Source organism: Ctenocephalides felis, unplaced genomic scaffold (genome assembly GCF_003426905.1).
Source record: "Ctenocephalides felis isolate EL2017-DRISC unplaced genomic scaffold, ASM342690v1 CF-g0.4_SCAFFOLD_01795, whole genome shotgun sequence".
Taxonomy (NCBI): Eukaryota; Metazoa; Arthropoda; class Insecta; order Siphonaptera; family Pulicidae; genus Ctenocephalides; species Ctenocephalides felis.
Window position 1 is genome coordinate 1 of NW_020537949.1, and position 12,836 is coordinate 12,836.

Here is a 12,836-nt window from a genome sequence, read left to right on the forward strand (position 1 = left end):
TTTCTTTTCGATTCCCTTTTACGTACGTTTGAAAAACTGTGCAAAAATAGGTTTTACTGTATTTAATAATTATAATTTCTATATTTGAATATAGCCATGTTTCATCACTATAGCATTCCCAATTCTCATTTTACCCTATTGTGAATGTATGAAGCAGGGGCGGTGTAACCTGGTCATAATATTTTGTAATGGATGATTGAAATAATTCTGTATATTGATTTCATAAAACAATTTATATTTCCTCGATACTCATCAAAATTTCTATTATTCAATAATTCTATTATTGATAGTAGAAATTAATAACATAATTTAGATAACTAATTATTTCACTATCAATAAAATACTATTAATTGACATTGATAAATAAGTAAATATTAAATAAATGTTATGAATAGGAAACTATATTATATTACTGTATATAGCCGATTGGCGTATAAATAAATAAATAAATAAATATATTATTTATGTAAATTGGTCTAACTATTGAGTCGTTCATTATATATAATATATCATCATCTAGTAATCTTATAATCGGGAATACATCACAAATTTCAGAATCTCGAAGAATATTGATAGTCTTCAAACATACTTGCAAAATATGTTCATCTGTCTGCTCGTTTAAAATGCGTGAAAGTAAACTAACGAGATCTTCCAGAAACTGGAATAGTATTAATTTGAATATATTTGTTATGTAATAAATTAGAGTTTTTCATTAAAAGAAAAATCAACCTTTGTTTATATTATTTGTTTGCTGAAAGAAGACACTTATCAAGTATCAGAACATTTAAAAAAAAGAATCATCAACATTAAAAGCCCAGTCAAAATAAACAGTCTTAACTACAAATAATACTACAGATGCTGATTATCTCATTATAAATAAAATATTAAAAGTCCTACTCGATCGACATCTGCGATTTTTTTCATCATTCAGATTGAAGGTACAAAATTCAGATTATCCCAATTTTCCGCGAAAACCACGAAAAATATGAAAAAAAGTTAGGAAAATTTGTTTATTATAAATTCTGTACAAAACTGTTGTTATACTTTTTAATTTCCCGTAGGGTATTTATATAGTAATGGCCCATTACTATGCATTTACTGGGCCCGAAAATCGAAATGAATTTTTTGCATTTCTCGACGTTTTGAAGGTTTCTGAACATTTTGGCATACCTCAGAAAAAATTGATGTGTGTGTGTGTTTTTGTGTGTTCGCATTTTTTCGTTCACGTTTTCGGGCGCACAGATAAACCGATTTGAATGGTTTAAAAACATTCGATTCCTATTTATAGGGTGATGTTTTGGCAAGTCAGGTCCAGCCGTCACGGAGATAAATAGCAAAGAGTGCAAAAAATAGAAATCGAGTTTTTGAAAGAACAAATATTAGACAAATGTTCAGCATTTATATAATCTTTTGAAAATAATTAATATTCCTCGAACATTTCGTTACGGTACGGGAAGTTACAGCAATTTGCCTTGAGGCACGATGCCATACACCACTAGTTTCCGTTAGAATCATATTTTTCTGAGAAATTGTCTTTTGAGAAGTAGAAAAATTCATATACTTCATAATATACCAATGCAAATATAAATAAATACACCTATCCCCCGTTTTACCCAAAAACCGTGTAACTCAAAAACCTCACTTTTTATGGAAAAACCGCGCTAAACGAAAATGACCTTTGTGTCAGTTATTAATATTAGGAATAACAAATACATTAAACAAAAAATAATATAAACATATTTAATAATTTATACGAAAATTAATTTATTTCAATATAAAACCATAGATAAAAATTAAAATTGGTTTAAAATTCTTTTACTTCATAGTTTTTTATTTTACCTTTTTCCATTGAAACAATATTATTTTTTATAAATTGAAGATTATGCAAAATTCTTTAATTTCCTCATATTGATTAAATTTATCTATCTATCTATATATCATTTATATAAAAACAATTATGCTCTTTGTTTTGATATTTCAAACAAACGAGCATATATACATACAAAATTTAGTTTGGATCATAAAACATTCCCATCTCATCTACATATTTTCATCATAGATTACTAAGAATTCGTAACTGTAACATATATTTTGTAATGTTTTTTGACAGTAAAACAATTAAATGTTATTGTAGATATAAACAAATTAGTTCAGTGTTATAGTTTCGTGTAAATGCTAAATTAATAAACTCTGATAATTTTTTTTTTGTCAAAAACTGAACTAAAACCAGAATCTTTCAACCTCGAATTTTTGTAACTTTAACCTCGAATGAAAAAAAATCGCAGATGTCGGATTGATCGAAAACTCGACTTTTTAGATTTATTTGGACTGGGCTATAACATTTTTTAGTATTGGCTGCTGTTTTATATCAAATATGTCTGAATGTTGGAAAAACATTCAAGATATATATCAAGATTCTTTCATGGTCATTGAATTATATTAAATGCAAATTAAATGTGCAAATTTTTAGAAACAAAATATTAAATACTCACAGACACATTATTTTTATATAGCATATAATTGAAATATTGAGGTATTTCCAAAACCATCATTACACATTTTGAATTAACCTGAAACATTCTTTCGATAATGGGACAAATAATGTCATACAATGTTTCAGTTACCAAGTCCATCTTTAGTCGAATTTCGAGCAAATCAAGTTCAGTGAATTCCTGTGAATATGTGCTTCTTATTAGAAATATCAATATATGCATATAAAAGGTTATGGATGAAAAACAATAAAAATCCTTTTTTTCATTAATGTTTAACTTCGCCGTCTAATTTAAAATAAAAATTGATGATTCATTTCAACACAATGACATTTATATAAATTATATAATTATATAACAATATGTTTCAACATCAAGAGGCCTGATATATGCCTACCTTCATCTTCAAGGTATGTCTCAGACACTGTCCAGTAGAAGCTTCTCGTATATATTGAAGATGTATTTCCAATAATGTTTCGATTAGCGTTATCTTTGCCTGAATAAAATTAGGAATAAACTCGATATTAATCAATTAACAAGATTAAATAAAAGCTATAAATAATTCATAACTAATTCGATCAATATTCGAACAAGTAAATTAAAACTCCCCAAAAAAAATTAACTTATTCAAATTAACTATTCAATTAAATTAACTATTCAAATTAAAAATTATAAAAATTTAATTTGTTTATATATAGTTAGGATTTTTTTCTTATTTTATTTTCAGGATGAAAATTTTTAATGAACAGAAAATTTCATATCATTTTGACGTTACAAGCAAACTTGAAAAGGAAAACACGGCTGAGACGGAAGAAAGTAGTTAGGCGAAAAAAAAAAAAAAAACAACAGGAAAACTCAGTATCATGTGATTCGTAATTTATTTTTAAAATCATAGTTAAAAGATGCCTTTATATGCGTATAAATTTTTGTATCAATAGATTGAATAAGTTTTCTCATTTTTTTTTTAAAATCCCACTGGAATTTAAATACCACTGGAAATTTGAATAGAAAGTAATAACATTCAGCTAATAAAGTTTTAAAAATACATTTTAGGCACATAACTATGAAGTATTCAAGCAAAATACTATAAAAAAGCAAATAGTAACCTGTTCAGAAAACTCCACTTTCAACATTTCAACTGCCTCTCTCGAAATAAAATCTCTGATGTCATAAGAATAATTTAGCATTTCTATTAATAAATCCACCATTTTTCTGTAATCCTTAGTTGAAATTTCACTCCAAATAGCATCCACAAACAAATCAGTGTCCCTGTCTACATTCTTAAAAATATATAACATAACTATAAAAGCCTATATATAAAACCGCTGAAATTGATTTGTTTTGAAATAAATGTTTAACAAGGTATATAACTTTTTAGACACATAATAGTGATAATGATAATGCCAAGTCATAAGTAAGTAATTATAATTTGCAACAAAGCACTATTTGACAGTAGTCACTAATATATATATATATATATATATATATATATATATATATATATATAACAAAGTCTAATAATCGGGCATAACATCAATAAAAAACGTTTTTTATTGATGTTATGCCCGATTATTAGACTTTGTTAATACATATGTCAATATCAAATTCAGAATCATACAAAATATATATATATATATATATATATATATATATATTTAAATATGTAGACATCAGGACTTTTGATTAAAACATTGCCATAAAATTTTGCACTTATCTGCTAATTGTGAAAAACCGTATAAGCCGATCGTCGTAAAAAATTAATTAACTCGAATTCTATATGATGGTTAAATATGGACAAATTTTGCTTACATCACCAAAGCACTGATCATTTTTCCAACCTTTGATAAAGTTTTAAAATCAAACCACTTATCATAGACCCGTAATATTTAAATAACAAAAAGATAGAATTAAGTTAAATTGTAAAATAAAACAGAAATCAATATTTACCTTATGTTCCAATAAAAATAAAATTAGATACTGAATATAAAAAATATCATATTCCTGTGTTATATAAAACCAAAACAAAGAACCTGCGGCTCTTGCAACTTTTTGATGCAAATGAAAAACTAACTTAAAAACTGATTGCAATTGTTTTTGTGAAAAACTATCAGGAAACATCCTAAAATTAAAAGTTTAAAACAGTCATTGAAATAAATCATTTAAAAATACATTATTTATTTTAAACATTTTTATTAATAGTTAATAAAAACTTTGAATAAAATTTAACATGTGATTTCCAATAAATTATTTAACAAACAAGCTAGTTTTATAACATTTAGTATTGGAGCACACAAATTCAAGAATTTAAGTTTTTTAGTTAACTATTATGGCATCAAAAAAATGTTTCACTTGTTTAATTAATTTTAACATTTTAGTGCTAGTTTAATTTTGAAAATTTTGTGTTGAATTTCAATTTGTGGATGAACTGCGGATATAACATTTATTTTAAATTTATATTTTTTGTAATATATCTTTAAAGTTTGTTACTATCGCTAATTATTATTATTTTGTTATCATATAGCATGTAACTTTATATTTATAGCAAGAATAAATAGTTTTTAGTTAAAAACAAAAAAATACTTACGCATAAGACAGTTTTGTTATTTCAATCCCGTAAGATCGAATATTCGAACCTCTTCGAAAGCATAATCTAATAATTTTATCTGCTTTGTCTTTAGTAAATTTTTTAAGTTCAGTTTCTTGTGCATTTTGTGATTTTGAACATAATTGATATATATGTTTTAACAAAATCAATGCAGTGGCTCTAACATTTTTGTCACGAGCATACGTTGTTCGAAGAATGAACTTCAAATTAGACACTTTGCAATAAGTTAGACTGAAACAAGATTTGAACAAACATGAAAAAATAGTTTTATATAATTTATATAACAATAACTATAAATAAATACAGAATCAAATTAGTCCTATATAATTGTAGCATAAGAAAAATTTGCAGAATATTTAATTCTTGATTAAAATGAAAATTGTTTAAATTGAAATATTAAATCTACATAAATGAGTGATATGAAACTTTAAACCAAACTGAATTATATTTACACTACGATTTATTTAAAATTATAAGATTGAAAATATAAAACAAATATTTCAAAAATATTATTAAACTAGTATTATTAAGATTTTATTTTTAAAATTGCTGATTACATTGAATAACTTGCAGTTTTATAAATTTTAAAATATAATGAAAAATACAGGAAAACACAAAGTTAACAGAATCAGCTAGTTAACGAAATCAAAACTATTAATATGTAGATAAATATTATTATATGTATACTGTCTATTTTTGAAAGGTACATATATATATATATATATATATATATATATATATATATGTACATTGGACATATATAAATACATTGTATATATGTGTATATATATATATATATATATATATATATATAAATTTATGACTAAATAAGGTTGTTGTTAAGGTCTGATCGTGACACCAAAAAGTTTATATGAATTCCAAGTGTTATAATCTACGAACGCAATATAGTGGTAAATTGCAATTTAATACTTGAGATTATTGGTATAAACAATTATTCTATTATAAAATAATTACAAAACTTAATTTCAAATATATAATTATATAATTTATACTTTATTAGGAAAAAGAGTAAAAAACAGACTTTAAAACAAATTAAATAAAATATACAAATAACAACAAATTAAATATACAATTAGTTATAAACTTGTTTTTATCTTTGCAATAAATTTAGTGTACCACTTCATAAATGTTGTATGAACAGAAACGCTGATACATTAAAATTACAGAAATTTTTCCACTAACATCAAGAACTATAATAATGGAAAACATACCTAAATTTATCATAGATAAACCACCTTTTTATAGACAAGATATATAGTTTCAGAATATCCTTTGTTTCTATAGATTTCATATTGGGCTTGATAATAATTTCATAGATTTTGTTCATTCGCAGTCCTAATGTTTCTAATTCTGATGTTTCCATGTTCAGCAAATTATATCTTATCCTAGTCATTGGTGTATATATTGATAGGGCTACAGAAATATGATATGCATTTTATCAATAAAATATAAATTTTATCAAATTTAAAAAATGTTAACAACCTGTTATAACAGACAAAATTCGATGATTTTTGATGAAAGATTTGGACAACAGATCTAGAAAATAAATCATAATTTCCATAAAAAAAGAATCTAATATAACTTGGTCTCGTCCAATGATTACTATCTTTTTCAACATATTGCAATATTTTTCTTTGAATAATCCTCTTTTTGCATCTCCCAATAAATAAGGTTGATCCTTGAATTTGTAAAGAAGATGTAAATATATACTAATGCCTATATAAATACCTATAATTTTTGCATTGGATCACACATTATTTTCATGGCTTTATATTAAAATCGCAATTAAACTAAATCAATTTAGTTTACTTTCTTTCAAAAATTTAAATGCCTCAATCATTTGTAATATAAGTTTTTACAAAAAATATCATACATTTTTATATAAACGTTCCAAATCATTAATGGTACTACTCAAATGCCTCTGTATAAATGTTTCATCTTCAGGTATTTGTATTTTGTAATCATATCCTAAAGCAGAAACAAAAACTTGAAATAATGCAGCAGTTGCACTATATTTACTCTCAAGATACCAATGGATCCAATGAACAGCTATTGTCTGCAAAAAAACTATTGATTAATTAATAAAACAAAAATACGCTTTGCATATTACTATAGTTCCAGAAGTTAATGAATATAAATGAGTTGTGGCATATTAGAGTATGATCGGGTAATCCATGGTGTAATGGTCAAGCTCTCAGACTCAGCGATGCCCATTTTCACAAGAAAATATAGATCAAAGATATGTTTCAAATTGAAAATTGCCCATTTCGGGCACTGCGGTGTAAAATGACAATGGCATATCTCTCACATTATTTTTCCCTGATTTGAGTTGGTGTTTGAATCAGCTCAGGGCAGTACTACCCATTATTAAAGGTTCGTCTATTATTCCAATAATTAATTTTAAAAATATTATATTTGTTAACCTGCAAACACAAAACTTTATACTTAATAGTAATATCACATACCCTTTCTATAGCTCTCTCATTTTTCAATAGTATAAACACAGCAAGCTGATTGTCATCGATATGTAAATGATCTGAAATATAATACAAAATTAGAATCTTTTGCTGCATTCAAACAGTAATGAAAAGATATATATATATATATATATATATATATATATATATATATACATAGCTGGGCATTAACTCGTTAATCCGTTAATCGTTAATTAACGAAGTTAACATTTTGATTAACGGATTAACTTTTAAGTTAACTTTTAAAAATGTTAACGGACACGTTAACTTCCGTTAAAATGCGAGAAGTCCGTTAATCGTTAATCCAATGCCTACTATTTACCGCACGGCACAGCTTTAGCCATAGGCTTTAGCCAATGCCTTATTAAACGGCATAGAGAAAAGATTTGGACTACTCCTGAATGATGAACAGTGCCAACTTGCCGCGGCATTTCACCCAAAGTTTCGGTTAATGTGGCTGGAAACGTATGACAGCAGTAGAGAGGAATGCAGTGAGAAAATGCACGGAAAAAAAGGTAGAAGATGCCTTATGGCAAGAAGCAGCGAAAAATTCGAAGGACGGAGATAGTTTAAGTGGCGGAGGGAGCAATGCGAGTAACAACGATGATGACGAGAAGGAAGACTTCTTCAATTCTGTCACTCAGTCTATAGAAAAACCAAAGAGCTACAAACTCTTTAAAGAATAAAGCGCAAATTCTCGTTAAAATGTGGCTGGATATGAAATCAAAAGACTCGTTCAACGATGCTGCATTCCTCGGGGAACAGATATTCATAAATCTATTTATTAAATACAATACTGCTATACCCTCAAGCGCTGCAGTTGAACGTTTGTTTTCCACGGGTAAAGACATTTTGACACCAAAACGAGCCTCGCTTTCAGACGAGAACTTCAACATGTTAATGTTCATGAAGGGGAAATATGCACCTTATGCCCGACGCTTAACCCGTCGCGCGTTTCCTATTTTTCACAAAAACTAGCTGTAAATGGAATTCTGTCTTAAGGCAATTAAGGCATCGTTCCTTAAGGCAAATTGCTGGTACTTTCCGTACCTAAAATTATTATTTTTTTAAAAACGATTAACATTTTTGAAAAAAATTTACTTCGAAAAAATAAGATTTTGAGAAACTATAAACTATTGGACAAAAAATTAATTTTTTTTGAAAAAAAAAATGTTTTCTTTATTTTGACATATTTTGGAAGATCTGAACTTTTTTTCAAAGCAATTTTACTGCTTTAGGACTGCATAGAGACAAAATATAAAGCGCGTAAGCGCCGCGTCGCTGTCTAAAGGATAAACATTGGTACGGAACCCATAGGAATGTAAATAAAATTTATACTTATTGTTAAAATATCTGATAATTTGATGTGCATATGTCTAATGATCATTTTGACCGCCAAATGGCATTTTTTTTTACTTTTTTCATTAAATCTCCGAAACCGCTAGACATGCCTTCATGAAAAATTGATCAGTTCTTCATAATTGTCAATACAAGTAAAATGTTTTTTGAATTATTAAAATCGGACGCTCCGTTCTCTTAAAAACTGAGTTACCGTTTTTGGCTCAATTTTGCCCCATATCTTCGGAACGGCTAGACCTGCCTTTGCCAAAAACTAATCAGCACGTCTTGTTATCAATACGAATCGAATGTTTTTTGAATTATTCAAATCGGTTGATCCGTGTTCCCGAAATCGCCGACGAAAATTTGTATCCGAATACACATACATACACACACATACATCAATTTTTTCTAAGGTATGCCAAAATATTCAGAAACCTTTGAAACGTCGAGAAATGCAAAAATTTTCATTTTCGATTTTTTTGCGATTACTATAACTTGCCCTACGGGAAGTTAAAAAAACTCTTTCCCTTTATTTAGAAAAAAATTCTTGTAAAAGCAATATGCAATCATAAAAACGGAAAGTTGACCAATAGCGTTATCACGGTATGTGATAATTGTGCCATTTTCCTTATACACACGGAAGTGTGCATAAAACGCGCGAGGGGTTAAATTACACATTTGAATTATACAAGTATTTTGTTTTATTCATAACCTGTTAACTTCCAGAACCTAAACTAATAAGTTTTTTAAGTTCACTAACGCAACGATATAAAAATGTAATTTTACACATATTAACGGATTAACGATTAACGTTAACTTGCGTTAATTCTTCCGAAATGTAACGCTTTAACGTTTAACGAAGTTAACTTTTTTTGTAGCGGATTAACGATTAACGAAGTTAACTATTTGATTAACGGTGCCCAGCTATGTATATATATATATATATTAGAAATGAGCTTATATCCAAAGCCGGATCGGTTAAGATTTGACTCCGTTTCAGTGATGAGTTATATCCACTTAACAACTCCACAACTCCGACAACTTTGAAACATAATACTTGACACAAATGTGTTCTCTAGTGTGTTATTAACATATCTAAGGATTTATTACGACTTTGGAAATAGTTTACAAATATATTATATATATAATATATTAATATATAACTATATGTAATATATAACTATATATATTAATAGTAAATATATAACTATATTACTATAGTTCAAACATTTTTGTTTATTATAATAATTACTATTTTATGCATTTCAACATGCATACAAATCTCAAATTGACAAAAAACTATGGAATTAAAATCAATTTTGTAATTATATTTGAATATGTTTATTTTTACATGAAAATAATGCAGTGAACCTTATATATGAAATAACAACAAATCTTTGTGTACAATATTTGTCAGAAAATAATAATACCTCACATTCTTTTATTATTTCCTTTTTGAGAATTAATTATATATCAGGTAGTTAGATGAACATAGTATTACTTTTACACAATTATAAAATAATTGCGTAAAAGTTATAATATAATACTAAATATTTTTTAGCTGGTTGTATACCATTGAAAAATCTTATTTACGGTAAAAAATCTCAAGCAAATATCTGCACATGTTAACAGATTTAGTATAAGTTTAGGGAAGTCGGATATGACAAATCTTGTGAGACAACTCCACTCGGATTCACCCTGAGAGAGAAGTTGTATCGGAGTGGCAACTCCGGAGTGAGTTATTCATTTCTAATATATATATATATATATATATATATATATATATATATGAAATTATATATTACCAACACTTCGTCTAGTATTTGGAAAATCCTCACTTGAATTTGTAGAATCATCTGTAAACATTTGTTGAATTTGTATTTTAATTTCAAACAAAAAGCATGTGAAAATATTTTATCAATAAATAAAATATTTGGACTCGCATGAAGTAAACAATGAAATAATACAACATTGTAAATGCTTCACATTTGCACATTTATTGGAAAAAATATGTTTTGATGTGATATTTCAGAATTTGAATTAAAAATTTGGTATCAATATAACACAAAATTTAAAATTTTAAAAAATTTAAAAAATATATTTGCAATTATTTAATTTTTAAATGACGTTTTCATTAACATAGTTTGAGATAATAAAAATGTAGCACTCACCCATGTTCTAATAAGTAGAATATATTTAAATTTATAGATATGAGAGTAACATTAAGCATAAATTCAAGTTTTTATAGCACTTTACAATTTGAGCATTGTAAAGGGCAATAAAAAGTAATTTTCACTCATAACATTTAATTATTGAGCTAACTATTGTGTCGAATTTACCCTTAAACCTTAAATTATTGTTACAACCCGTTACAACACTACTAAAATGCTATTATAATATTGTCTAGGAATGTGAAATTTAACATTAACTTGTGGATTTCACCATAACCTCAAATCTTTGACATTTGGCGTTCTTAAAAAAAACGCGCAAAATTTAAAATATAAGTAGTAAATTGTGTTCTAAAAGTAGATTTATAACACAAAATTGTACTTGGAATATTTGATCAAATTTGATTAGGTTAGTATAGTCTAAAGTAAAATAATAAAAGTAGAATAATTTCAGAAAAGCTAAGCTAAAATAATGATTAAACATTTTTTAATGAATTTTTTACTTATATTTTAACATTTAGAAGAAATACATGAAAATGGCAAATAAATGAATATATTTAATAATATTGAAACCAGAATTAATCGTTTTACTCATCTTTGGTTCGTTGACCCCCAGTAACACAGCCTTTTAATTAAGTAAGAACTAAAATAACATAATAGTTATTAACGTAAAATGCAACTGTGCACATAGTTCAGACAAAATGACATGTAATACTAATAATAAATGGTAGTTTGCCCGAAGGCAGGTCCACTTACCATTACCACTATTTTCGTCCCCCCTATTTTTCATGTATTTTCGTTTTCGAACTTCTGTTTCCATGCATCTTGATCCTGAGTCCTATTTTATTCTCGACGACGCCGTGCTGGAGGCTTTCTTTTAGCTGAAGGGGTTCGTTCCAGTTTCCTTATCTTTTCAGGTTTATGCTTAGTAGAGTCCTTCCTTTGCCCACTCTTCTCAGGACTTCTTCATTTGTTGTCTGTCCACTTTATCTTCTTCATCCGCCTCCAGTAGCACATTTCAAAACTTTCCATGTAGTTCTTGTCGGCCTTTCTTAGAGTCCATGTCTCCGATCCGTACAAAGCTATGCTCCATACGTAGCACTTTATTAGTCTCTTCCGCAAGTCAAGACTCAGTTTGCTCGTTAACAGCATTTGCTTCTTGTTCTGATATCTCTCATGCAGTATCCGTCTCTGGTCAGAATGCTTCCTAGATATATGAAATGATTCACTTCTGCCAATCTTCGATTTCTTACCGTTATCCTCAGAGGCTCATCTCTTTTTGTGATTCTCATCACTTTCGACTTGTCGATGTTGATTTCCATTACGTATCTTAAAATGGCATATAGGGTAAGGAGATACTGTAATACTTATTTTCAAGAACGTATTTCACAAGTTACAGTTATGATAGATTGGTCCTCTTTGGGACATCAGCACATGATCCATAAGTCCAAAGGAACAACCAACCATCTGATTATTGCAATAATATTGATCAAAATCACTAGTGTTGGCATAAATTAATTGATTTCAATAGAAATAATTACAAATAACAATAAGTAAAGACCCCAAAATCCATGAGAAAAACCTCAAAATAAATTTTTGATGTATATTAACACTGATTACTCACGCAGGACTGTGATAATGACGTACAACATCTGTTGTAAGAATTAAAATAGAACAACTATAAGATTGCTAGATGTAAGAGAAATTTTGCCAAGGCTAGTTAATCGATTTAAAT

The 12,836-nt window shown here is 27.3% G+C and overlaps 1 protein-coding gene across 1 annotated transcript; it reads right to left on the reverse strand.

Annotated features, from left to right (window-relative positions):
- Window positions 1-481: 481 nt before the first annotated feature.
- On the reverse strand, window positions 482-11,293 carry LOC113374454 (the record flags this gene model as incomplete). Its single annotated transcript, XM_026614493.1, has 12 exons — window positions 11,105-11,293; window positions 10,739-10,789; window positions 7,581-7,651; window positions 6,989-7,171; window positions 6,598-6,793; window positions 6,327-6,528; window positions 5,074-5,325; window positions 4,437-4,608; window positions 3,596-3,769; window positions 2,887-2,985; window positions 2,493-2,672; window positions 482-658 (listed from the first exon to the last, which is right to left on the reverse strand). Coding segments are annotated over exons 1-12 (1,761 nt in total), but the record flags the coding sequence as incomplete, so codon positions are not given.
- Between the last annotated feature and the right edge of the window lie 1,543 nt (window positions 11,294-12,836).